General features: G+C 45.3%; 1 protein-coding gene and 1 long non-coding RNA gene across 7 annotated transcripts in view; one reads left to right on the top strand and one right to left on the bottom strand.

The window, feature by feature from the left end:
- ARAP3 (ArfGAP with RhoGAP domain, ankyrin repeat and PH domain 3) overlaps window positions 1–25,713 on the top strand; it is a 47,347-nt gene that overhangs the window by 18,245 nt on the left and 3,389 nt on the right. For all 5 annotated transcript variants that reach the window (XM_060179987.1, XM_016186368.2, XM_060179980.1 and 2 more), the window contains 15 exons: window positions 4,700–4,919; window positions 5,848–5,911; window positions 6,117–6,280; window positions 9,943–10,155; window positions 11,001–11,106; window positions 14,781–14,928; window positions 15,225–15,293; window positions 16,832–16,906; window positions 17,012–17,126; window positions 23,235–23,363; window positions 23,441–23,574; window positions 24,137–24,219; window positions 24,312–24,347; window positions 25,242–25,305; window positions 25,404–25,541. In XM_060179987.1, the coding sequence (XP_060035970.1) occupies window positions 4,700–4,919; window positions 5,848–5,911; window positions 6,117–6,280; window positions 9,943–10,155; window positions 11,001–11,106; window positions 14,781–14,928; window positions 15,225–15,293; window positions 16,832–16,906; window positions 17,012–17,126; window positions 23,235–23,363; window positions 23,441–23,574; window positions 24,137–24,219; window positions 24,312–24,347; window positions 25,242–25,305; window positions 25,404–25,541 (1,758 nt within the window). The remainder of the gene's footprint in view (window positions 1–4,699; window positions 4,920–5,847; window positions 5,912–6,116; window positions 6,281–9,942; window positions 10,156–11,000; window positions 11,107–14,780; window positions 14,929–15,224; window positions 15,294–16,831; window positions 16,907–17,011; window positions 17,127–23,234; window positions 23,364–23,440; window positions 23,575–24,136; window positions 24,220–24,311; window positions 24,348–25,241; window positions 25,306–25,403; window positions 25,542–25,713) is intronic.
- LOC132535004 (uncharacterized) overlaps window positions 23,423–25,713 on the bottom strand; it is a 9,074-nt gene continuing 6,783 nt past the window's right edge. For both annotated transcript variants that reach the window (XR_009546781.1, XR_009546782.1), the window contains exon 3: window positions 23,423–23,556. This is a non-coding gene — a long non-coding RNA (uncharacterized LOC132535004). The remainder of the gene's footprint in view (window positions 23,557–25,713) is intronic.

Raw genomic sequence — 25,713 nt, 5'->3', positions numbered from 1 at the left:
ACAGCATAATGGCTATGCAAAAAACTTTTATTCCTGAGGTTCTGAGGTCCCAGGCTCAGACCCCAAGTTTCTGCAAGTGCCATGGCATGAACCTGGTAAGGCACATGCTCTACCTAGTGAGCTCTCTCTTTGGCCCAGTGTCATCTTCTTTTAAAAAAACATATATATATATTTTTTATTATTTATTCCCTTTTGTTGCCCTTGTTGTTTTATTGTTAGTTATGTTGTTGTCATTGTTGTTGGATAGGACAGAGAGCAATGGAGAGAGGAGGGGAAGACAGACAGGGGGAGAGAAAGATAGACACTTGCACACCTGCTTCACCTCTTGTGAAGCGACACCCCTGCAGATGGGGAGCCGGGGGCTCGAACCGGGATCCTTACGCCAGTCCTTGCGATTTGTGCCACGTGTGCTTGGCCTAGTGTGTTCTTTATGAATTAGTATTTCACACATTCAGGAGCTGAGTTTCATAGATTATGAAGTCAGTTGCTCAAGGTCACAGAGCTAGGAAGCAGCAGAACATGACTCAAAATCGAGCCTCTGTCTCCAAAGCTTGTGGCTTAAACCTCACTGTGTGGAGGCTTCTCTCCAAAAAGGACACCCTCCCACCTCCCCAGCTCTCTAGACCCAGAGACAAGCTGCCTTCCTATGTATGGCTCTGTTTCTCCACTGCCAGGCAAGCCAGTCTCTCCATTCTATACCCTCTGCTTAGGAAAAAAAAAAAATCCAGGACCTGGAGTCAGCTGGCTATCTGGGAATATGAGCCCTCCAACCTTCATGTTTCCATATGGGGACAGTGGGTGGAGAAGATCTGCTACCAGCGCTGGGGATGAATTGACTTGTGAGGCCCGCTGCCTTGTGCACAGCAAGCCTAACGTGGGCGGTGAAATAGTAATTGTAGGGAGCCGGGCGGTATCACAGCAGGTTAAGTGCACTTGTCGCAAAGCGCCAAGGACCGGACCGGGTAAGGATTCCTTTCGAGACCCCCACTCTCCCCCTGCTTCCCATCTGGAGGGGAGTCCCTTCACAGGTGGTGAAGCAGGTCTGCAGGTGTCTGTCTTTCTCTCCCCCCTCTATCTTCCCCTCCTCTCTCTATTTCTCTCTGTCCTATCCAACAAAGATGATATCAATAACAATAATAATAAGTACAATAATAAAACAACAAGGGCAACAAAAGGGAAAATAAATAAATATATATAAAAAAAAGAAATAGTAATTGTGGTGATGATGATGACAGCAGCTCCTATCCAGAAGCAGCTTTTCCCTCAGCCCTGCTCCTGCTCAACTCCTCACCCCTTGCCCTCATGATAGCTTAGAAAGCTTTGTGCCCTGACAGCCTTCCTGACCCCAGAGTGACTATCATCCACTGCCATACTTTTTAAAAAAATGGATTTTGTGTGTGTGTGTGTGTGTGTGTGTGTGTGTGTGTGTGTGAGATCACTGGGGCTTCACTGCTCCTGGCTGACTTTTTCAGATAGAGAGACAGCTAGGCAATGGATCACGTGCTAGAATGCACATGATACCATTCACAAGGACCTGGTTCAAGCCCCTAGTCCTCCTCACCTACACAGAGGAAGCTTCTCAAGTAATGGAGCAGTGCTGCAGATGTCTCTCTTTCCCTATTTCTGTTTCTCTTTCCCTCTCTCTCCTCTCTCTCTGTCTCGTAGCCTATACCAAAAAGAAAGAAAAGGGAGGGAGTCAGGCAGTAGTACAGTGGGTTAAGCACATGTGGCACAAAGCTCAAGGACTGGAATAAGGATCCTGGTTCGAGCCTCCGGCTTCCCACCTGCAGAGGGGTCACTTCACGGGCAGTGAAGCAGGTGTGCAGGTGTCTATCTTTCTCTCCCCCTCTCTGTCTTCCCCTCCTCTCTCCATTTCTCTCTGTCCTATCCAACAACAACAATAGCAATAGCAATAACTACAACAACAACAAAAGGGCAACAAAAGGGAACAAATACATACATGTTTAGAAAAAAAAAGAAGAAGAAAGAAAAGGGAGAAATAGTGACTGCCGGAAATGGTAGAGTCATGAAGGCACTCAGACCCAGTGATAACACTGGTAGCAAAAAATTAATTAGTTAATTAAAGGAATAGAGAAATACATAGAGAAGGCTAGATACCACAGGACCAAAGTTTCCCCATCCAGGGATCAAACTCAGTCCTAGTTCATATGCATAATAAAACAGGCACCCTTCCAGGTGAGTTATCTTGCCAGCGTGCTTTTTTTTTTTTTTTTTTTTTTTTTAAAAAAATATATTAGAGCTGGGGAGAGAGCATAATGGCTATGCAGAAAACTTTTATTCCTAAGATTCTGAAGTCCCAGGCTCAAACCCCAACACCATCAAAAGCCATAGCTGAGTAGTGCTCTGGTGTAAATCTCTCTCCTTCTTTCTCTCCCTCTCTCTCTCTCTATCTCTCTCTCTCTGTCTCTCTGTGTTTGTGTGTGTGTATCTTTCTTTCCTAAAATAAATAAATATTTTTAAAAGTCTATTAATATTAATACTATTTACATTTTTAAAAAACCTAGCCCATCTTTTATTTTATTTTTGTTTTAATGAAAGGAAAAGAGGAAGGAGAAGATACATCGAGAGACCAGAACACTACTCAGCTCTGGTTATGGTAGTGCTGAGGATTGAACCTGTGACTCAGAAACTTCAGGCATGAAAGTTTTTTTGCATAACCATAATACTGTCTCCCTAGTCCCCTGGTCCATCTTTTAAGGCAGTGCTGCTCAAAGTGTGGTCTGTAGACTGTTATACAGTATTGGTCCAAGGTCTTTATTCTATGACAGAAGAGTATAGAACTTGAGAGTCAGTATTTAGAACCTTTCACAGCTGTTAGAGTGATTATTATATGTGTGAGATCTAATTACTGACAATTGGAGATGTATATTTAATGTGACTTTCTTTTTGTTGATTTCACTTTTCTAGTCATTCACTTTTATTGGTTTTTATGCAAGTATGGGTTAGGGACAGATTGGAAACACTTTTTTCTTTTTTAATTTTGTATTTTTTTGCCAGAGCAGTGCTCAGCTCTGGCTTATGGCGGTACAGGGGATTGAACCTGGGACTATGGAGCTTTAAGCATGAGACTCTCTTTGCATAACCATTATGCTATCTACCCCCACCGGAAACACTTAAGATTTTTTTTAATATTTATTTATTTATCCCCTTTTTGTTGCCCTTGTTTTTATTGTTGTAATTTCTATTGCTATTGTTATTCATGTCGTTGTTGAATAGGATAAAGAAGTGAAGAGAGGAGGGGAAGGCAGAGGGGGGAGAGCAAGATAGACACCTGCAGACCTGCTTTACCACCTATGAAGTGATTTCCCTGCAAATGGGAAGCTGGGAGCTCGAACTGGGATCCTTACGCCGGTCCTTGTGCTTTGCATGGTCATGTGCGCTTAACCCACTGCGTTACCGCCCGACTCCCCGGAAACACATTTTAAGAACAAGAAAAAGCTCCCTGAGGCTTGGAGATAACTCACACAGTAGAATTCATACTTTAAAATGTAGCAGGACCCAGTCTGAGCCCTCTGGGCACTACATAGGAGCAGCATGAAAGGGGAAGCTTCAGCAGAGGTGGAGTGATGCCATGATGTCTCACCTCACCTTCTTTCTCTATCTCAGACTCCTTCTCTGTCTTTTGGAGAGAAGGAGAGAGACACTTGTGGCACGACTTCACATTCGTGAAGCCTTTCCCCTGCAAATGGAGTTCAGGGACTTGAACCTGGGTCCTTGTACATGGTAATGTGTGTGCTCAACCAGGTGCTCTGCCATCTGCTCTGTCTCTCTCTGCCTTTCACACTCTATCTGGAAAGGAAAAATGACCACCAGCAGCCTTGGGACTGTGCAGGCACAGAGTCCCATTGAAGTCTTGGTGCAGATAAAAGAAGGAAAGAGACTATAAGTTTCTTGAGAGGCTCTGCTTCTAGGTCTGCTTTATACATCCCTTGCTCCATGCAAAGTTTTCCTAGTCCCCCTGACAGGGTGAGGTTTCCCAGGGCTTCATAACTCTTCAGTTAAAGCTTTTTTAAAAAAATTCTTTATTGAGGGATTTATGTTTTACATTAAACAGTAAATACAATAGTTTTTACATGCATAAAATTTCTCAGTTTTCCACATAACAATATAACTCCCACTAGATCCTCTGTCATCCTTTTTGGACTGGTCCTCTCCCGCCTCCCCCCCACCCCCCACACACTTATCCCAGAGTCTTTTGCTTTGGTGCAGTACACCAACAGTTAAACTTTTTTAAATTTTATTTTTAAATATTTATTTATTTATTCCCTTTTGTTGCCCTTGTTGTTTTTATTGTTATTGATGTCATCATTGTTAAATAGGACAGAGAGAAATGGAGAGAGGAGAGGAAGACAGAGGGGGAGAGAAAGACAGACACCTGCAGACCTGCTTCACCACCTGTGAAGCGACTCCCTGCAGGTGGGGATCCAGGGACTCAAACTGGTTAAAGCTTTTTAACTAACAGCAGAAGACTACAACACAGGGGTCTTCTCTGTGTGGACTGGAGCAAACTAAGTTGAATTTATTCCTGTCTTATTCACCTTTTGTTTTTCTCTTGGCTCTCCATCCTCTCCCCCCACCCTTTTCCCTCCTCTTTTCTGCTTTCTGTTCTTATCTTTTCCTATCATCCCACCTCTTGTCTCTTTGCCCATCTTCCTGTGTCCTCCACCTGCCTCCACAGTGGTTCTCCCCACTGAGCTGTCACCAGCTGCTGGGCCCTGGACTGCTGCGGCTGGGTCGCCTATGGCTGCGGTCCCCCTCCCACACGGCCCTGGCCCCTGGCCTCTGGCTGTCAGGGTTCGGCCTTCTGCGTGGTGACCATCTCTTTCTATGCCCGGCGCCGGGCCCTGGCCCCCCAGCCCCTGAAGACATGGTGCATCTGCGGCGGCTTCAGGAAATCAGTGAGTAGGGGCAGGAATGGGGAAGGAAGGGCGGCCATAGTGTGGGGAGGTCGTGAGACTTTCCAGTTGGGGGTCCAAAATAGCAGAAAATAGTGGATTCAGGTGCAAGCTCTGGGGTCCATCTATTCCAGATTGAGACCTCCATTTCAATCACTTTCTTGCTGTGTGACCTTGGATAAATTACTTAACTTCTTTGGGCTTCAGTTTCTTCATCTTTACAATATGTACAATCAGAGGGGGCCAGGAGGTAGCACACCCAGTTGACTACACACATTACTATGCTCAAAGACCTGGGTTCAAATCCCCACTCCCCACCTGCAGGGGTGAAATTTCACAAGCAGTGAAGCAGATCTGCAGGTGTCTCTTTTACTTTGTCTTTCTCTCCCCCCACTCAATTTCTATTTGTCCTATCTAATAAAAAAAAAAAAAGAAAGAAAGAAAGAAAGGAAGAAAGGAAAGAAATAAAGAAAAAAAAAAAGGCCACCAGGAGCAGTGGATTTTTCATGTAGGCACTGAGTCCCTGCCATAACCCTGGTGGCAATAAATAAAATAAGTGTTCAGCCAGTGCTATGCCTTATTGTCATTATTTGGAGTCACTTGTTAGTTTGGGGGCTGGGAGAGGTGACTGAGTTACTCCCACTTCCTCCTAAAAGAGGAACTATCTAGGAGACTATCTTAAGGCTTTGGAGACAAGGGACCTGAGTTCAAGCTCAGCTTTGTTATTTTATAGCAAGTAATCTGAGGCAAGTCACTTAATATCTCTGAGCTTCAGTGTGTCACCTGTAAAATGGGGATACTATTAACACAATCCATAGGGTTTAATGCAGCATTGTTTATGAGTTTGCCATCCCCATACCTTAAGTACTTAATAAAATTAGTCACTACAGTAAAGATAATGATAATTAATATTCAGTGATTGTCCTGCTAGGTGTGGTCTCTGCAGCTGACACCCCAGACAAGAAGGAACATTTAGTCCTGGTAGAGACAGGAAGGTAAGTGTTGTCCCTGCTCTTGATCCTGGGCCCCTTTCTGAACCTCAGCCCACAGCCTCCACCCAGTCTTGCTGGACCACTGCCTACTTCCTCAAAATCACTTCCCTGTGGGGTGGCATTGTGTGGATTGGATGTTGCTGCCCTCTGCTGGTTGTTTTGGGAATTCTGGCCCAGAGCTGGCTCTGACTGGTCTCTGGGGTCTCAGGACCCTGTATCTGCAGGGGGAAGGCCGACTGGACTTCTCAGCATGGAATGCAGCCATTGGGGGTGCGGCTGGCGGGGGTGGCACAGGGCTTCAGGAGCAGCAGATGAGCAGGGGTGACATCCCCATCATTGTGGACGCCTGCATCAGTTTTGTCACCCAGCATGGTGAGTGGGAACTGAGCCAGTGGAGAACATAGGCACAGTGGGGATGGGGGTGAGGGGTATGAGGAGGTGATTTGCCTGCAGACTATAACCTGATAGCAGCTGACCATATGAAACTGTGACCAACTGCCTTACTTTCCGAGTCTCGGTTCTCTCGTCTGTGAAATGGGTCTACTCACAGCACTCATTTTCCAGGATAATTGTATTAGTGAGAGAACACATGTAAAGCTTAGGACCTGGCAGACAGCGAGTGTTGCAAGGTAGCTAGCTGTTACATGGGTGTGGGCATGGAGAGTGGGTGGCAGTGAGAGGTGATCTGAGATGAAAAGCCATGGAGAACAAGGAGGGGGAAGCCACCTTGCAAGAACCAAGCTAGGTAGCAGAATCCCTGAAGCTCTGAACAGAATTATTTTGTGTGGGAGGCTTCCCAGGCATAAAGCATCAGCTATGCAGGTGGTTCCCAGAATTCTTTGTGGGGTTTTTTTTGTTTTTGTTTTTTGGCCTCTGTTTCATTTCTAGCCCAAGTAAGGACCAAGTAGAATCTTACCTCCCCAAAGAGCCCTCTTTAGAAAGCTTGACTCTCAAGAAAGAAAATTTACAGAAAACCATAAGGGTAGTAAAAAGAAAAGTAGGCATATCCATGAATCTGCAAAGAGCTGCACTTAACCACATGCACAAGGGACAGTCAGTGACTAATGACATTCTCCAGGCCTTGACAGTTGCCTCCTGCAGTGACTGCCCCCATTCACTAGCCCCATATCTTTCCAGTCTTCTGTGTTCAGCAGGGGGATTAATTCAGAAACCCAGTGAGAAAGCCCTGGAGGAAGTATGGGTTCCTGCTCCACCACTCCTCACTCAAGGGCTATTTATTGTCCTCCTCCCATGTGCCAGACACTGGGGACCCAGCAATGAGCAGAGAAATCTCTAAGAAGCCAAGAGACTAGTGGGAGAGATGGGTAATAAATAAGAAAGGAAGGTGGAGAAGACAGCATAGTGGTTATGCAAAAGACTTTCATGCCTGAAGCTCTGAAGTCCCAGCTTTAATCCCCCCTCACCATCACCATAAACCAGAGTTGTGCAGTGCTCTGGTAAAAAGCAAACCAAACAAACAAAAACCCAGACAAGTAAAAAACCAAATAAAGTCAGGCTGGAGAGGTGGCTTATTGTAGAGCATACCTTGCATGTGTGAGACTCTGGGTTCAATCCCTGGTACCATATAAACATGGGAAAGATGGGGCTGGGGAGATGGTATAATTGTGGTTTTTTTTTATTTCTTTATCGGGGAATTAATGTTTTACATTCAACAGTAAATACAATAGTTTGTACATGCATAAAATTCCCCAGTTTCCCATATAACAATACAACCCCCAACTAGGTCCTCTGTCATCCTTCTTGGACCTGTATTCTCCCCACCCACCCACACCAGAGTCTTTTACTTTGGTGCGATATGCCAATTCCAGTTCAGGTTCTACTTGTGTTTTCTTTTCTGATCTTGTTTTTCAACTTGGGAGATGGTTTGTTTATACCAGAGCACTGTTCAGCCCTGGCTTATGGTGGTGCTGGAGACTGAGCCTGAAACCTCAGAGCTTTGGGCTCAAAAGTCTTTTGCTGAACAGCTCTGGTATAAACAAACAACAAAACAGGAAAAACAAAGACAAAAAGAACATCACAAGTGGTGGAGCAGTGCTCTAATCATTCTTTCTCATAAAACAAAACAAATATAGTCTATTGTCATTATTTGCAGAGGTCATATGCTACAAAGTCCCTATGTAATTGAATTAACGGATACTGAATCATTGCCCCAGGAGAAATACAGATTCAGGTTCATGGGAATCTCCGGCTACATTGTCATCAACCAATCAATATGTAACCTTATTTTATGTGTGTTTCTGTTTTAAGAGACTTTATTCAATATAAATGTTGATTCACAGCCAGTAGCACCATAACTCATGCCTGAATAATATCTAGGTTTTTCCATAATGCACATCAAAACCTTCTTGTGCTTAGGAACACTAAACAACACTTCAGCACTAGGCTCCAGGGAATTTTAAGCAATGAACTTAACAATAACAACAACAACAGAAAAGCACAAGAATGTAAAAAAGAAAAAAAAAAGATTCTAAATATACCTTGAAAACAACACATGCACAATGGGCAGCTCAAATTTTTCTTTATGCATGCCTACAGTTGACTGCAAAAGTGCTGTGGTTTTAGGCCCCAAGCACCTAGCAGTCTGCCTGCCCCATCTCTATTTTATATCCCTAGAACTAGAGAGAAAGAGAGAGAAGGAGAGAGAGAGAGAGAGAGAGAGAGAGAGAGAAGAAGAAGGAGGAGGAGGAGAGAGGAAGGGAGGAGGGAGAGACCAACAGAGAAAAGAGTAGAGAGAAAAAAAGATGCACTACTCCACCACCCATGCTATTCTGCTGGAGCCACGGATCAAACTTAGGGCTCCATACATGGCACAGGATTTGTTTTCCCCACTGGGCTATCTCCCAGCTTAGTGCTATAGGTATCACTTTTAGGGCTACAAATAAATTTTAGTAAGTAGATGGATCTGCTAAAAAATATTTTTATAAAAAATGGATCTGCAAGGGAATCGGGTGGTAGCGCAGCAGGTTAAGCGCAGGTGGCGCAAAGTGCAAGGACCAGCATGAGGATCCCGGTTAGAGCCCCCGATCGCCACCTGCAGAGGAGTCGCTTCACAGGCGGTGAAGCAGGTCTGCAGGTGTCTATCTTTCTCTCCCCCTCTGTCTTCCCCTCCTCTCTCCGTTTCTCTCTGTCCTATCTAACAACGACGATAACAATGATAACTACAACAATAAAGCAACAAGGACAACAAAAGGGAATAAATAAATATATTTTAAAAAAGATTTACTTTTTTAAAAAATGGATCTGCAAATACTGAGGGACCACAGCAGTCTTCCCTAGCCCCCACCATTATCTTCAGGGGCTACATTCCAAGACTGCCATTAGATGCCTGACATCACAAATAGTACCAGACTCTATATAGGCTGTTTTTTCCTATTGTATAGGAAAAAGTTTAATTTAGGGTTTTGTTTGTTTTTTTGTTTTCCCCAGAGCACTGCACAGCTCTGGCTTATAGTAGTATGGGAGGGACCTGGGACTTTTGGTGCTTCAGGCATGAAACTTTTACATAACCATTATGCTATCTTCCCCACCATCAATAAAGTTTGATTTATAAATTAGTCATAGGAAGAGATTAGCAACAGTCAAAACAATTACAATAATAAACTGTGGTAAAAGTTATTTGCAAGTATTCTCTCTCACTCTCAAAATATTTCATTGTAAGTCATAGTTCCTGACCACAGTTGACCATGGGCAACTGAAACCACAGAGAGCAAAACAGAGGAAGGAGTGGACAGCTATAATGTGATTAAGTGTGTGACAATTTAAAAAATGAAAGTGATACAGACAGAGAGAAAAGGAGGGAGGGAGAGAGAGAAGGGTGGGCTGCTCTGTGAGAGCATGCTAGGGAAGGGACTTTCTGAAGATGAGAATTCTGAGCAGAGGCCTGAGAAGATCATAGATGCCCTCCTTTCCCCTACCCTCCAACAGCCACCTTGCAAGGATGGGGCTCATAGGTGGGTGTTTGTGGGTGTCCGTGGGCCTCTGCAATCTTGAGCAGAGGTGCTGGCCTTTCTCAGGGCTCCGACTGGAGGGTGTGTATCGGAAAGGGGGAGCTCGTGCTCGCAGCCTGCGGCTTCTGGCAGAATTCCGGAGGGATGCCCGGTCTGTGAAGCTGCGACCCGGGGAGCACTTTGTGGAGGATGTCACCGACACACTCAAACGTTTCTTCCGTGAACTCGATGACCCTGTGACCTCTGCACGGCTGCTACCTCGATGGAGAGAGGCTGCTGGTACTGCCAAGATCCCTCAGAACTCTTCCCAGGTGGCTAAGGGAAGCCCAGTCAGGAGCCATGCTCCTCTCCCCTTGCCCCAACCCAAACACATACCCTTCAGGATTCATGAGGCTCTCTTTTAAAAAAAATTTTTAAATTATCTTTATTTATTTATTGGTTAGAGACAGCCAGAAATTGAGAGGGGGGGAGTCAGGGGGTAGCGCAGCCAGTTAAGCGCACGTGGTCCGAGGCCCGAAGCTCAAGGATGGGCGTTAGGATCCCTGTTCAAGCCCCTGGCTCCCCACCTGCAGGGGAGTGGCTTCACAGGTGGTGAAGCAGGTCTGCAGGTGTCTGTCTTTCTCTCTCCCTCTCTGTCTTCCCCTACCCTCTCCATTTCTCTCTGTCCTATCTAACAATGACAACATCAGTAACAACAACAATAATAACTACAACAACAATAAAAAAATGGCAACAAAAGGGAAAATAAATACATAAAAATTAAAAAAAAAAAAAAGAAATTGAGAGGGAAGGAGAAGAGAGAGAGGGAGAGAGACAGAGAGATACCTGCAGCCCTGCTTCACCACTCATGAAGCTTTCCTCCTGTAGGTGGGGACCAGGGGCTTGAACCTGGATCCTTGCACACTGTAACATTTGCACTCAACCAGGTGTGCCACCACCTGGCCCCTCATGAGGCTCTCTTGTGGGGATTGGGCAGCTCCCCCATCCAACTCCCCCACCCCACAGCATTCACCCAGGGACTCAGCTCAAAGCAAAGTGGGGTGGGAGCAGGGATATATTTGTAAGAATCCCTCTACTCTCCCATCTCTGATCCTCTCTTCAACCCTGCCCCGGTTCTCTCCCAGAGCTACCCCAGAAGAATCAGCGCCTAGAGAAGTACAAAGAAGTGATTGGCAGCCTTCCACGTGTCAATCGTCGCACATTGGCCACTCTGATTGGGCATCTTTATCGGTCAGTGTGGCCAGGCCCCTACAGAATCCTTCCTGACCCTTTGGCACCTCTCTTTGACCACCCTGCATGCATTATTCATCCATCCATGTTGGGCAGTACGCCAGCTCCCCCCTGCTTAACGCTGTGGTCTTTTTACATAATCACTGTTTTACCTAAGAACTGCCCTGCCACAAGGCATTGGTTTAATCCCACTGGTTCTAACTTTCATTTTGCTCCACCCCCTCTCCTAGTCACACCCTGTTTTCCGCCACTAGTTTGCACTCTCTTTCGCTCCACCCTCTCTACGTCACATCCTGTTTTCCACCCTACTATTTCCTTCTTGGCGAGTATAAATACAGAGGCTCTTCTGATTAAACAGGGGATTGCCTTCCGGCTCCGAGAATCCCAGAGTCTCTCTCCTGCAATGCTAGCCCAGCCCCTACCACATTGGAGGAAGCTTCAGTGGTGTGATGTGTCTCTCTCTCTCTAGTCTTCTCTCCCTTTCTCCTTCCCTTCCTCTCTTCTTCTCTCCCTCTCTGTCTCTAAATAAAAAGAATATTAGGCAGCCAGGTGATAGCACACCTGCTTAATTGTACATATTACTATGCATAAGTTCTGGGGTTTAGCATTCAGTACCCACCTGCAAGGGGAAAGTTTCACAAACCACCATTTGTGAAGCGGTACTGTAGGTGTCTCTCTGTCTTTCTCCTATCCTTCATATAAAATGTTAACTTGGGGTTCAGACAGAGCTAGGCCTTCCTTAATCTGGCTCCATTCTACTATGTGGTTCTGGGTAAATTATTATTTATCTAAGCCTCCATTTCCTCATCTGTGGAAGGAAGGTGACATGAGTAGTATCTACCCCATAAATTATGTGAGTTAGATGAGGTAATCCATGAAAAATTCTTACTATATAACCTGGCATGTATGTATTTGGTGTTTATAATTGGTGATCAGACCCTATCCTTTTATTAATTTGTGGTAGGCACAGGGTTAGAACTCAAGGATTCGAATATCAAGATGTAGATCTACCTTTACTGTTAAGGAGGTAGGTCTTTTAAATGATTCTAGAAGGACCCTGTTTTCATAGGTAAAGTTTTATACATAAATAATAGAACCCTCCAGTGTGCAAGGACCTGGTTTTGAGTCCCTGGTCACCACCTGCAGGGGGAAAGCTTCACGAGTGGTAAAGCAGTGCTGCAGGTGTCTCTCTCTGTCTCTCTCCCTCTATAGAGCCACCCTACCTCTCAATTTCTGCCTGTGTCTATACAATAAATAAATAAAGATTAAAAATTAAAAAATAATATCAATAGCAAGGGCAACAAAGTGGGAAAAATAGCCTCAGGAGCAGTGGATTTGTAGTACTGGCACTGAGCCCCAGCAATAACCCTGGAGGCAAAAAAAAAAGAAAAATAATAGAATTCTCCCATTTATTTATTTTTAAAAATATTTTATTTATTTATTAATGAGAGGGATAGGAGGAGAGAAAAAGGACCAGACACTATTCTGGTACATGTGCTATGGGGGACTGAACTCAGGACCTCATGCTTGAGAGTCCAACAGTTTATCCACTGTGCCACCTCCTGGACCACCTCTCCCCTTTATTTATATGTTTCCTCTTAAGTCCTTCCACACTACAGCAGCTAAGTTGAGGCTATGCAGCAGATACTGTTTGACCTACAAACCTAAAGTGTTTGTCCCTTCACATAAAAAGTTTGCTGGGGGGTGGGGGGAGGCAGTGGCACAGCAGGTTAAGCGCACTTGGAGCAAAGCACAAGGACCAGCGCAAGGGTCCCAGTTCAAGCCCCAGCTCCCTACCTGCAGGGGAGTCGCAGGTGGTGAGGCAGGTCTGCAAGTGTCTTATCTTTCTCTCCCCCTCTCTGTCTTCCCCTCCTCTCCATTTCTCTCTGTCCTGTCCAGCAATGATGACACTAATAATAACAATAATAATAACCACAGCAATGATAAAACAACAAGGGCAACAAAAGGGGAAACAATAGCCTCCAGGAGTAGTGGATTCATGGTGCAGGCACCGAGCCCCAGCAATAACCCTGGAGGCAAAAAAAAAAAAAAAAAAAGTTTGCTAGGCTAGAGAGGTGGCTCAGCAGGTAAAGTAGATGCCATCCATGCATGACGCCCTGAGTTTGACCTCTGGCACCCCATGGGAGCACCAGGGACAGAGACAGACGGAATTTTATGGATGTAGAGTTGTGCTTTGGTGTCTCTCCCTCTCTTCTTCCTCAAAATATAAAATTGGGCTGGTGAAATAGTTCACTTGGATAGCGTCCTGCTTTGCCAAGTACTGATACAGTTTTGAGCCTGGTCCCCATGGTATTGAAGGAAATGTTGGTATTGTGGTCTCTCTCTCTCTGTCTCACTGTCTCTTTCCCTCTCACCCTTTCTCCCTCTTTCTTTTCCTGTTCCCTCTCTGCTTTCCTTGTCTCTACTTAAAAAAAAAAGTTGGGCTGGAGAAGTGACATACTGATATTATGCATATGTGAGACCCTAGATTCAATCTTTAATATCATATTAAAAAATAGAAATGTCGAGGGGTGCAGACCATAGCACACCGGGTTAAGCGCACATAGTGTGAAGCTCAGGGATCCTGTTTCAAGCCCCTGGCTCCCCACCTGCAGGGGCGGGGGTCACTTAACAAGCGGTGAACAGGTCTGTAGGTGTCTGTGTTTCTCTCCCCCTCTCTGTTTCTCTCTTTCTTATCTAATAACAACAGCAACAGCAACAACAATAACAATGAAAAAAAAAAGATGGTCACTAGGAGTAGTGGATTTATAGTGCAGGCGCTGAGCCCCAGCGATAATCCTGGAGAAAAAAAAAAAAAAAGAAAGAAAGAAATAAAGAAAAGAAAAGGAAAGAAAGAAAGAAAAATTGAGTCAGGATGGCTCAGAGGTGGTATACATACCCATGAAGTTGGGTACATTCCCAGCACAACCTTAAAAAATGTTTGTTGGGAGTCAGGCTGTAGCACAGCGGGTTAAGCGCACATGGCGCCAAGCACAAGGACCGGCATAAGGATCCTGGTTCGAGCCCCCAACTCCCCACCTGCAGGGGAGTTGCTTCACAGGCGGTAAAGCAGGTCTGCAGGTGTCTATCTTTCTCTCCCCCTCTCTGTCTTTCCCTCCTCTCTCCATTTTTCTCTGTCCTATCCAACAATGACAACATCAATAACTACAACAGTAAAAAACAAGAGCAACAAAAGGGAATAAATAAATATTTTTTAAAATGTTTGTTGGGGAGTCGGGCAGTGGTGCATCTGCTAGAGTACTTGCATCATCATGTGTAAGGACTAGGGCTCAACCCCCCAGTCTCATGTGCAAGGGGGAAACTTCAAAAGAGGTGAAGCAGTACTGCAGGTGTCTCTCTGTCTTCCCCTACCCTCTTAATTTCTCTCTGTCTTATCAAATATAAGGGGGGGGGGGGAAAGGAAGAGCCCCTGGGAACAATAGATTTGTTCTGCAAGCACCAAGTCCCATCAATAACCATGCTGGCAATTAAAAAGTTTGCTGACTTCTGGTGTATATATAATCAGCCGTTTTTCTTTACTGTTATATCCCAAGGGCTTAGCCCCAGCTGAAATCCAGTAGGGGTTGATAGATGAGTGTTTACTGAATGGATGGATGTGTGGCTGACGGAGTGAGCACAGCTGTGTCCCTCATGGCCATCCCATCCCCTTGCAGGGTGCAGAAGTGTGCAGCTCTTAACCAGATGTGCACAAGAAACCTGGCCCTGCTGTTTGCTCCCAGTGTGTTCCAGACAGATGGGCGTGGGGAGCATGAGGTGCGGGTGCTACAGGAGCTCATCGATGGCTACATCTCGGTCTTTGATGTAAGTTCTCCAAACCCCTGGCCTACAAGTACTTCTTCCTGGACTCTGGATCCTGCTCACCCTAGCAAGCCCCCAGCTTCACCTTCTGAAGGCCTTCTGCTCCAGGAGCATCCTTCTAGAGCCCGGGCCGCCCCCCCCCTCGGCCATAACTTCACTCCTAACATTCTTACAGCATGGGTCCTCAGCTTTTCTGACTTCTAATCCCTTTATGTAAGTCCTTTTCCTTTATTTCTCCCCCTCACAGCACAGCTCTCCCCACCAGCCCTCACCCACACTCCCTTTCGGCTCTTTTACAGATTGATTGTGATCAGGTAGCTCAGATTGACCTGGAGGTCAGTCTTATCACCACTTGGAAGGATGTGCAGGTAATGTGCCCTGACCTGAGACTCCAGAGGGGACCATGAGGACAAGATAGGAAGGTGGAGCTACAGGGGCGGTCTGGCAGAGCACACATATTACCATGCACAAGGACCCAGGTTCAAACCCCTAGCCCTTACCTATAGGGGAAGAAGCTTCACTAGCAGTGGAACAGTGCTGAAGGTGTCTCTCCTTCTCTCTTTCTCTCTCTTCCTCCTATCTCTGTCTCTCACAGCACTAACCCTGGTGGCAAAAAGAAAAGAAAAAAAGCTAGAAAGCTGAGCTCTCCAGAACATCCAAGGAGCAGAGTGCTTTGGGAAGAGTGGTTTGGTTTAGAATTTGTTTCATTCATTTCAACATGAATAATCTTAATAGGAAAAATGGTAGTAGAATCACTTCTTTTTTTCTATTTATTTATTTCCTTTTGTTGCCATTGTTTTATTGTTGTAGTTATTATTGTTATCGTCGTTGTTGGATAGAACAGAGAGAAGTAGAGAGAGGAGGGGAAGACAGAGAGGAGAGAAAGATAGACACCTGCAGACCAGCTTCACCGCTTGTGAAATGACTCCCCTGCAGGTGGGGAGCCGGGGTCTCAAACCAGGATCCTTATGCCATCCTTGCGCTTTGCGCCACCACTTGCGCTTAACCTGCTGCGCTACTGCCCGACTCCCAGTAGAATCACTTCTATCCCACATGTAAGGGATCCAAGAAAGAAGTTGCTAGGTTAGATGAAGAGATGAGGATAACAAATAGTATACAGTTAAGGACTTACTATCACCTAAGTACCTATATTCTCATTTAGCACCACTACATGATATAGATAGTCTCAGCTTTTTAAAGGCAAGTTCCTTTCATTTATGTATCTATTTATTTGGCAGAGAGAAATTGAGAGAGGAGGGGGAGGGAGAGAGACAGAGAGACAACTGCAGCACTGCTCCACTGCTTACAAAGCTTTCCCCCTACAGGTGGGGACTGGGGGCTTAAACACAGGTCATTGCACATTGTAACATGTGCACTCAATTGGTTGTGCCAGTTGAGCCCTCTTGTAGTCTCGTTTTTTGTTGTTGTTGTTGTTGTTGTTGTTTTTAAATAAAGAAACTGAAGCTCAGAAGGTCACTTATTCCAGGACCGACTATAGCAAATGGCAGAGATCAATCTAAGTTCCAAGCCTCCCTTTCCAAGTACTTCATGCCTTAACAAGCATTTGATAGTACAAAGGTATGGGTCTGATGCTCTTGGAGTTTTCTCTCCACCACCTTTTTAAAAAGATTGATGTATTTTCACGAGAGGAAGGGAGATCAGAGCACTGCTCAGCTCAAGCATATGGTGGTACTGGGTAGTAAACCCAGGATTGGGCAGGGAGAGGTGTCTCTGGCAGGCAATTCTGGTGAGCAGCACTATCTCCTTGGCCCTGGAGTTCTCTCTTTTAAGGGACTAAGTGATGTTGGGGGTTAGAGTTGGGAGGCAGCATTTAGGGGGGAGTGCTTATGGAACCATATGAAGTCCCCCACAGCTTTGAGTCTTTGCATCCTTTGTGTCCCATCAGCTGTCCCAGGCTGGAGACCTCATCATGGAGGTTTACATAGAGCAGCAGCTTCCAGACAACTGTGTCACCCTGAAGGTCAGTTGGTCCTGAGGGGGTAGGGGGACTGGAGCAAGAGAGGGCTGTGGGGAACAATGGTGATGACCTGACCACTGTATGTCTCTGCTCTTGCCCTGACCCCAGGTATCTCCAACACTGACTGCTGAAGAGCTGACTAATCAGGTACTGGAGATACGGGGCACAGCACCAGGGACAGACCTGTGGGTGACTTTTGAGATTCGGGAGCATGGGGAGCTGGGTGAGTATGAGTAGGTATGTGTGCGTGTGCTCATGGTGGGGGTTACAGTCACCAGTGGCTTCTGGGTCACCAAATAAAGTGGCTAAATGGGAGTTGGGCAGTAGTGCAGTGGGTTAAGCGCACGTGGCGCAAAGCTCAGGGCCGGCGTAAGGATCCCAGTTCGAGCCCCCGGCTCCCCACCTGCAGGAGGTCGCTTCGCAAGCGGTGAAGCAGGTCTTCAGGTGTCTATCTTTCTCTCCCCATCTCTGTCTTCCCCTCTCATCTCCATTTCTATCTGTCCTATCCAACTGCAACAACAGCTATGGCAACAATAATAACTACAACAAGCACAACAACAAGGGCAACAAAATGGGAATAATAGCCTCCAGGAGCAGTGGATTCGTAGTGCAGGCACTGAGCCCCAGAAATAACCCTGGAGGCATAAATAAATAAATAAATAAATAAATAAATAAAGTGGCTAGACATTGTGTCCTTGTGATGTGAGGGGACATACCACACAGTTGACCAACCTTTCTCAACACACTCTTCCTTCTTGGCTTTCATGGATCCCTGTAAGCCTTTGGTTTTCTTTGTTCTTTATTTATATTTTACAGTCCTTTATTTATTTATTTATTTATTTGATAGAGACAGAAATTGAGAGGGAAAGTGGAACTAGAGAGGGAGAGAGAGAGAGACATCTGTAGCACTGCGTCACTGCTTATGAAGCTTCCCACTCTACAGGTGGGGGCCAGGGGGCTTGAACCCAGATCCTCTGGCATGGTAACCTGTGCACTCCACTGGGTGTGCCACCACTTGGCCCCTTCTTTGCTCTTCAAAGAAGGCTTCTCAGTGGGGGCTGGAAGATAGTTTACCTGGTAGAGCACCACTCTTACTATAGGTAAGGCACTGAGCTCAAGCGCCAGAACCACCCAAGAGTGCTGTAGAGCCAGAGGAAACTCCACAAATGGCAGAGTGGTACTGTAGTATCTCTCCGTTACTCTCTTTCTCTGTGTCTGAAATTAATAATTGAAGAAAGAGGAGGAGAAAAGGAAAGGAAAACCTGTCCCATCAGTGGTAGAATTGTGTATATTCAAGGTCCTGGTACTACCAAAAAAAAAAAAAAAGACTTCTGGGTTGGGAGGGTGTGTAGTAAGTATGACACTGAATTTGGAAGCATGAGGCATTGAGTTACTGAGTTTGACAGCCAGCATCACAGAGTGATGCTCTAGTGCCCCCACCTTCATCTTGTGTTAATAAATGAATACAATCTTAGCAAGCAAGAAAGAAAGACTTCTCAGAATTTCTCCTTAATCCAAACTCCAACTTGTTGGAGGGACCCAGGCCTCAACCCTGGACGCTTTTCCTTTCTCTATGCGCATTTCTCCTTAGATGAGGTCATCTGTTTATGAATTTAAGTTTTATTAATAAGCTGGCACCCAGAATTTTCTCACTGGTTCATACCTAACTCTCCACTTGACACCTCAACTTACAGGTCTTATAAACATCTCAAGTTTAGTCTGAGACCAAACTCAAGCCCCTTCCCCTAACAAATCACCAGACTGTTGTTTTCTTGTGATTCCAGTCAGTGGCACCGCCATTCACCTAAGACCAGAAATGGGAATCTTCCAGGGTTGTTCCCTCCCCTTCATCCCCTAACCAACCAGTTATTTCTCTTCATTTGTTATGAAAGCCATCCTAGTCAAAGCCACCATTATCTTTCTATTCTCCAACATTAGCCACATACACGTATAGCCCCAGAAAATAAAGAGTTGGCCACTGTACTATTTATTGGCTCATTACAATATGATGTCCACAAAGCAGCCAAAATAGCACTTCAAGCACAAATCATATGATGCCATTCCCCTGGTTAAAGCCTTCCAATAGCTTTCTATTTAACTTAAAATAAAATTCAAATCTGTATTATGGTCCATAAGCCCCAAGCCGTCTGGCGCTCATTTATTTCTCAGACCTCAAATCACATAACTCATTCTTTTTTCTCTTTGTTCCAACCACACCAGCTGTTTAGCTCACCAACATCTCTTTCCTGAGTCAGGGTCTTTTTTCTTGTGTTTTGTCTCACCTCAGATATCCTTCCCCATTACATTAGCATGTTTATTCTTTCTAGTCCTTCAGGACTCTGAGCCTCATCTTCAGAGGGTACCTGGGAGGTGTGTGGGTGGGTGGAGGTGGGGGCAGCAGTGAGATAACTCACCTAGGAGGGCATCTGCTTTGCCAGGTGCATGACCCAGGTTTGAGCTCTCTGCACACTACATGGGAGGCAATGAAGGAAGCTTTAGTGCTAAGGTATCTCCCTTTCTCTTTCTGACTGCTCATTTGTTTGTTTCAGTTGTCACCAGGGTTATTGCTGGGCCAATCCCTCACTTCCAGCAGCATAATTTTTTAAATACAGACAGAGAGAAACTGTGGGTGTCAGGCAGTAGCGCAGTGAGTTAAATGCATGTGGTGTGAAGTGCAGGGACTGATGTAAGGATCCCGGCTCGAGCCCCCGGCTCCCAACCTGCAGGGGAGCTGCTTCACAGGCGGTGAAGCAGGGCTGCAGGTGTCTATCTTTCTCTCTCCTCTCTCTATCTTCTCCTCTCTCTATTTTTCTCTATCCTATCCAACAATGATGACATCAATAACAATAACAACAAAAAAACAAGGGCAACAAAAGAGAAAAACAAAAACCAAAACAAAAGTAAAAAAAAAAAAGGGCCAGATAAATTGAAAGGGAAGGATAGAAATGGAGAGAGACAGAGAGAGAGAGAGAGAAATGGAGAGAGAAAGATACATGCAGCTCTGTTCCACAGCTTGAAAAGACTTCCCCTTGCAGGGCTGAACCTGGGTCCTTGCACATAGTAATGTGTGTGCTCTACAAGTCTGCCACCGCCCAGTTCCCTCTCTTTATCTGAAAAAAAGTTAACCAGAGCAACACCAGTGACCACACAGTGCTCCCTATGAAAGGTCTTGTCCTTGTCTGTTTCAGTAATGGGCCTGTCACTCTCAGCTTCTTCACATTTCTTTCAAAGCAGTTACTTGACTACAGTTGTTTTTTTATTTTTATTTATTTACTTATTACTGGATAGAGACAGCCAAAAACTGAGAGGGAAGGAGGTGATAGAGAGGGAGAGAGACAGAGACACCTTCAATACTTGTGAAGCTTTCCCCCTGCAGGTGGGAACCAGGGTCCTTGTGTGAGTGCTTAACCAGGTGCGCCACTGCCTGGCCCCCAAGTTGTTTTTTTCTTTTTTTTTAATATTTACTTTCCCTTTTGTTACCCTTTTTTTATTGTTGTTGTAGTTATTATTGTTGTCGTTGTTGTTAGATAGGACAGAGAGAAATGGAGAGAGGAGGGGAAGACAGAGGGGGAGAGAAAGATAGGTACCTGCAGACCTGCTTCACCACCTGTGAAGTGACTCCCCTGCAGGTGAGGAGCCTGGGACTTGAACCGGAATCCTTACGCTGGTCTTTGCACTTTGCGCCACCTGTGCTTAACCCGCTGCACTACCACCCAACTCCGTTTTTTCTTTTTAAAAATTTTATTTACTTATTTACTTGATAGAAATCAAGAGGATGGGGAAGATAGAAAGTCAGACATCTGCAACACTGCTTCACCATTTGTGAAACCTCCCCCTTACAAGTGGAGCCCAGGGGCTTGAACCTGGTTACTTGTGCATGTGCTCTACCAAGCGCACCACTGCCTGGCCCTTTTGATACAGCACTCATTTGTTGCTTGTTGTCTCCCTCACTAGGCTGCGCTGGCCATTGCTTCCTGCCATGTCTATAGCTTCCCTCTGAGTCCAGCACTGTGCCATAAGCATTTTCACTGTAAACAAATTTGCTTCAAAAGTAATTGTTGTAAGGCAATTCTGTCATTAAAAATAAAGTAAAATAGGTGTTTGGCAGTTTTGTTTCAACTTTTGTTTTTGTTAATTGCCACTAAGGTTATCATTGGGGCTCACTGCCAGCTTTACAAATCCACCACTCCTGGCAGCCATTTTTTCCTTTTCTTTTTTCCAAATATTTTTTAATAATCTTTATTTATTGGATATAGACAGCCAGAAATTGAGAAGGGAAGGGGTGCTAGAGAGGGAGAGAGACAGAGAGACACCTGCAACATTGCTTCACTATTCGTGAAGCTTTCCCCCTGCAGGTGGGGACCAGGGGCTCAAACCTGGGTCCTTGTGCATTGTAAGATGTGCGCTCAACCAGGTGCGCCACCACCCGACCTGACCCCCTTCTCTTCTTTTTATTTTATTTGCTAGGACAGAGATAAATTGAGAGGAGAGGGAGAGAGAAAAAGACAGCTGCAGCCCTGCATTACCACTCGTGAAACATCATCTCTCCCACCTATCAAAACCAAATTTAGCAGCCCAAAAGTAATCACAGTAGATTGGGTGTTGGACTCTCAAGCATGATATCCACACTTGATACCTGGCATCACCTATACTAGATTAATGCTGTGGTTTTTCTCTCCCTGTTTTTCATAAATAAATAAATCTAATTAAATAAATAAAATGTCTATCAAGTGGTCTGGGAGGTGGCACAATGAATAAAGTATTGGACTCTCAAGCATGAGGTCCTGAGTTCAGTCCCCAGCAGCACATGATCTAGAGTGATGTTTGGTTCTTACTCTCTTCCCTCCTACCTTTCTCATTAGTAAATAAATGAAATATTTAAAATAAGTAAATAAAGTCTACTGTGGCACACCTGGTTAAGCACACACATCACAGTACACAAGGACCCAGGTGCAAGCCCGTGGCCCCCATCTGTTGAGGGGAAGCTTCACAAGTGGTGAAGTGGGGCTGCAGGTCTCTCTGTCTCTTTTTCTCTCCTCCCCTCTCAATTTCTCTCTGTCTCTATCCAATAGTAAATAAAAATAAAGTATGATTTTTAAAAAAAAGTTTATCAAGCCATGGCAAATATAAGAGATGATTGCTAATTAATAACAGACCTTGAGAGCATTAGTTACCAATTTTTTAATTCTTTTTTTTCTTTGCCTCCAGGGTTATTGCTGGGGCTTGGTGCCTGCTCCTGGAGGCCATTTTTTCCCCATTTTGTTGCCCTTGTTGTTGTTATAGTTGCCATTGATGTTGTTGCTGGATAGGACAGGGAGAAATGGAGAGAGGAGGGGAAGACAGAGAGGGGGAGAGAAAAATAGACACCTGCAGACCTGCTTCACCACCATGAAGTGACTCCCCTGCAGGTGGGGAGCCAGGGGCTCGAACCAGGATCCTTACATTGATCCTTGTGCACTACCACCCGACTCCGCCCGCCCCCCTATTTTTTTACCAGAGCACTGCTCAGCTCTGGCTTATGGTGTTGCAGAGGATTGAACCTGGGACTTCAGAGCCTCAAGCATGAGAGTCTGTTTACATAACCATTATGCTATCTACCCCTGCCCCCCCCAATTACCAATTTTTTTAAAGATCTATTTATTATTAATGAGGGAACAAGAACTAGAATATCACTCTATCACATGTGATTCTGGGAGCCAGACTTGGGACCTCACTCTTGTGGAGCCAATGCTTTATCCACTGTGCCACCTCCCAGGCTTCTAATGACCAGTTCTCTAGCATGTAGGTAAAAGTAGAACATTCTCACTGTCATCTTCACTGATTTTTTTCAGTATTAGAAGTAGTTTCAGATTTTACACAGCATTAGAAGTTTGAGGCAAAGGAAGAATCAAGCTCCTTCTAGCTCCCTAAAAGCAGTGATTACTTGATTCTTGATAAATGTGTTTTGTGAAAATGTATTCATATATTTTTGTTTTCCTTTTTCACAATTAAGCCTCTCTAGTTTTGTTACTAATTTTTCATGTTTCATTATGTCCTTTTAAGTTGATATCCCTTCTTTCTTTTCCTTAATTTTATTTACTGCCAAATTGCCTTATGGCCAATTAGTTATGTGATGGAAATGTTTGCAGCAAAATCCTTGCAGCTAAGAACTAATGGCAAATCATCCTGGAACCATTTCATTTTCATTGCTGCATCCCTAGGGCCAGCCTTGTGTCTGACATAAAGTTGGTGCTAAAATCCATGTCTGTGGCTGGCTGGTTGAATGAGTACCTGGGGAGCTTTCCAGCTATGGATGAATATTCTGCTTAATCGCCACCTCTTTGTCTCTTAGAGCGGCCCCTGCACCCCAAGGAAAAGGTTCTAGAGCAGGCCTTACAATGGTGCCAGCTTCCAGAGCCCTGCTCGGCCTCCTTGCTCTTAAGAAAAGTCTCCATAGCCCAGGCTGGCTGCCTCTTTACAGGTGAGCCTCCCTCTTCAGCCCACACCACCAGGCCTTGCCTTCAGGATCTCCACGTAGTGCTATCCCTTTGTTCCCAGGTATCCGGAGGGAGAGTCCACGAGTGGGGCTGTTACGTTGTCGGGAGGAACCACCACGCTTGCTGGGAAACCGCTTCCAGGAGAGATTCTTTCTGCTCCGTGGCCGCTGCCTGCTGCTGCTCAAGGAAAAGAAGGTGAGGCCCTGGGGTGAGCAGTGGGCGGGCTGGGAGAGCTGCTGAGTGAGGGTGGCAGTGGAGGAGCCATGATTTCATGATCCTCCTAGTCACCCAACACATATGATCTACAGATTCATTGCATCCCTGGATCTGACCTCTAATACTCCAGTATTTATTTATTTATTTATTTATTTATTTATTTATTTATTTATGAGGGGGTGGTGGAAGTAGAGAAAGACTTAGAGCATCACTCTGACTGACACATGCGATGCCAGGGATCAAACTAAGGACCTTATGTTTGAGAACACAATGCTTTATCCATTGCACCACCTCCCATGATTTCTTTTTTTGTTGTTGTTAAAAATATTTTATTTATTTATTCATGAAAATGACAGGAGAGAGAGAGAAACAGACATCACTCTGGTACATGTGCTGTCGGGGACTGAACTCGGAACCTCACGCTTGAGAGTCCAATGCCCTATCCAGTGCGCCACCTCCTGGACCACACATCATGATATCTTAACCTCATGAACCATGATCCTTCCTTCTCTCAACCTCACTGATTCTCTTATATTGCCAGAGCTCTAAACCTGAGCGGGAGTGGCCCCTAGAAGGTGCCAAGGTCTACCTGGGAGTCCGCAAGAAGTTAAAGCCTCCAACACCGTAAGTTCTGTTCCCTACTCCACAGTTCTAGGGTCTTTCTGCCATAACCTCTTCTGGCTGTTGGTCACCTGTTACTGTTCTTTGTCTACTAGATGGGGCTTCACATTGATACTGGAGAAGATGCACCTGTAAGTACCTCCCAGCCTAGATTCTCCTCTGGACCAGCTTACTTCCTGCCTTCCATCTCCTTGCTCTTTCTTTACCTCTTCTTGTGTCCTTTCCTTCCCTTCCTTCTTTCCTTTCTCTCTACCTTTGTGTGTATGTAAAAAATATGTGCTTTATTATTATTTTTTACAATCCACTGGTTCATTTATATAAATATTTTAAAATTACAGTAAAGATACAAACATCTTTTAATCCTTACATTTCTAGAGCTCACATTTTTCTACACTTTAAGCATATTTGACATCTCACAGGACAATATAAATCATAACATCTACGCATACGGTCTTTTAAAGGAAATATTTATCTATTATTGACAGAGAACCAAAGCATCACTCTGGCACATATGATGCCTTGGATCAAACTCAAGGCCTCATGTTTGAGGGTCTAATACTTTATCTACTGGGCCACTACAGTAATCTTTTTTTTTTTTTTTAAGATTTTATTTATTTATTCATGAGAAAGATAGGAGAGAAAGAACCAGACATCACTCTGGTACATTTGTTTTGAAGGATTGAACTCAGGACCTTACGCTTGAGAGTCCAGTACTTTACCCCCTGCACCACCTCCCAGACAACACAGTAATCTGTTTTTTACTAAATGGTCTTTATATTTTTGTCTTTATATTTTTCCCCCTCTCTCTCTGGGGTGTGTGTGTGTGTGTTGAGTTTTTATTGTTGTTTTGACCAGAGCACTGCTCAAATCTAGCTTGTGGTGCCAGGGATTGAGCTTGGGCATTTAAAACCTCAGGCATGAAAGTTTTTGCTGTCTCCCCAGAGCCTCTTCTTGATTTTTCTGTCCCCCATCCCAGTAGCAGCGACCACTTTCCCTCCTGCTAATTCACTTTTGATCACCTCTAGCTACCTGTGCTGCACTGAGGAGGACGAGATGTGGGACTGGACCACCAGCATCCTAAAGGCCCAGGTGAGGGGGAGGAGAAAGCTGAGGACTAGGCCTGTGATCCCCACTCCCTCCTCAGCTCCGCCACACCCTGCTGTGCTAACCCACCACCCTCTCTCCAGCACGATGACCAGCAGCCAGTGGTCTTGCGTCGCCGTTCATCCTCTGACCTGGCCCGTCAGAAATTTGGCACCATGCCTTTGCTGCCCATCCGTGGGGATGATAGCGGGGCCTCCCTCCTCTCTGCCAATCAGACCCTGGTGAGAACCCCCAACCTGCCTCTCAGATTCCCACCCACACCCCTGTCACACCGCTGCGGTGTACCTGCCAGCCTGGTGCCCCCTCTGCCTTCTCTGTGACCCCACACCCCACCACTGCTCCCTGCTGCCAGGCCTCACTGTGTCTCTGTGTCTCTCCCTCCACTCAACCCCA

This window comes from Erinaceus europaeus, chromosome 2 (genome assembly GCF_950295315.1).
Source record: "Erinaceus europaeus chromosome 2, mEriEur2.1, whole genome shotgun sequence".
Classification (NCBI taxonomy): domain Eukaryota; kingdom Metazoa; phylum Chordata; class Mammalia; order Eulipotyphla; family Erinaceidae; genus Erinaceus; species Erinaceus europaeus.
This window is presented reverse-complemented; position numbering and strand designations above follow the sequence as displayed.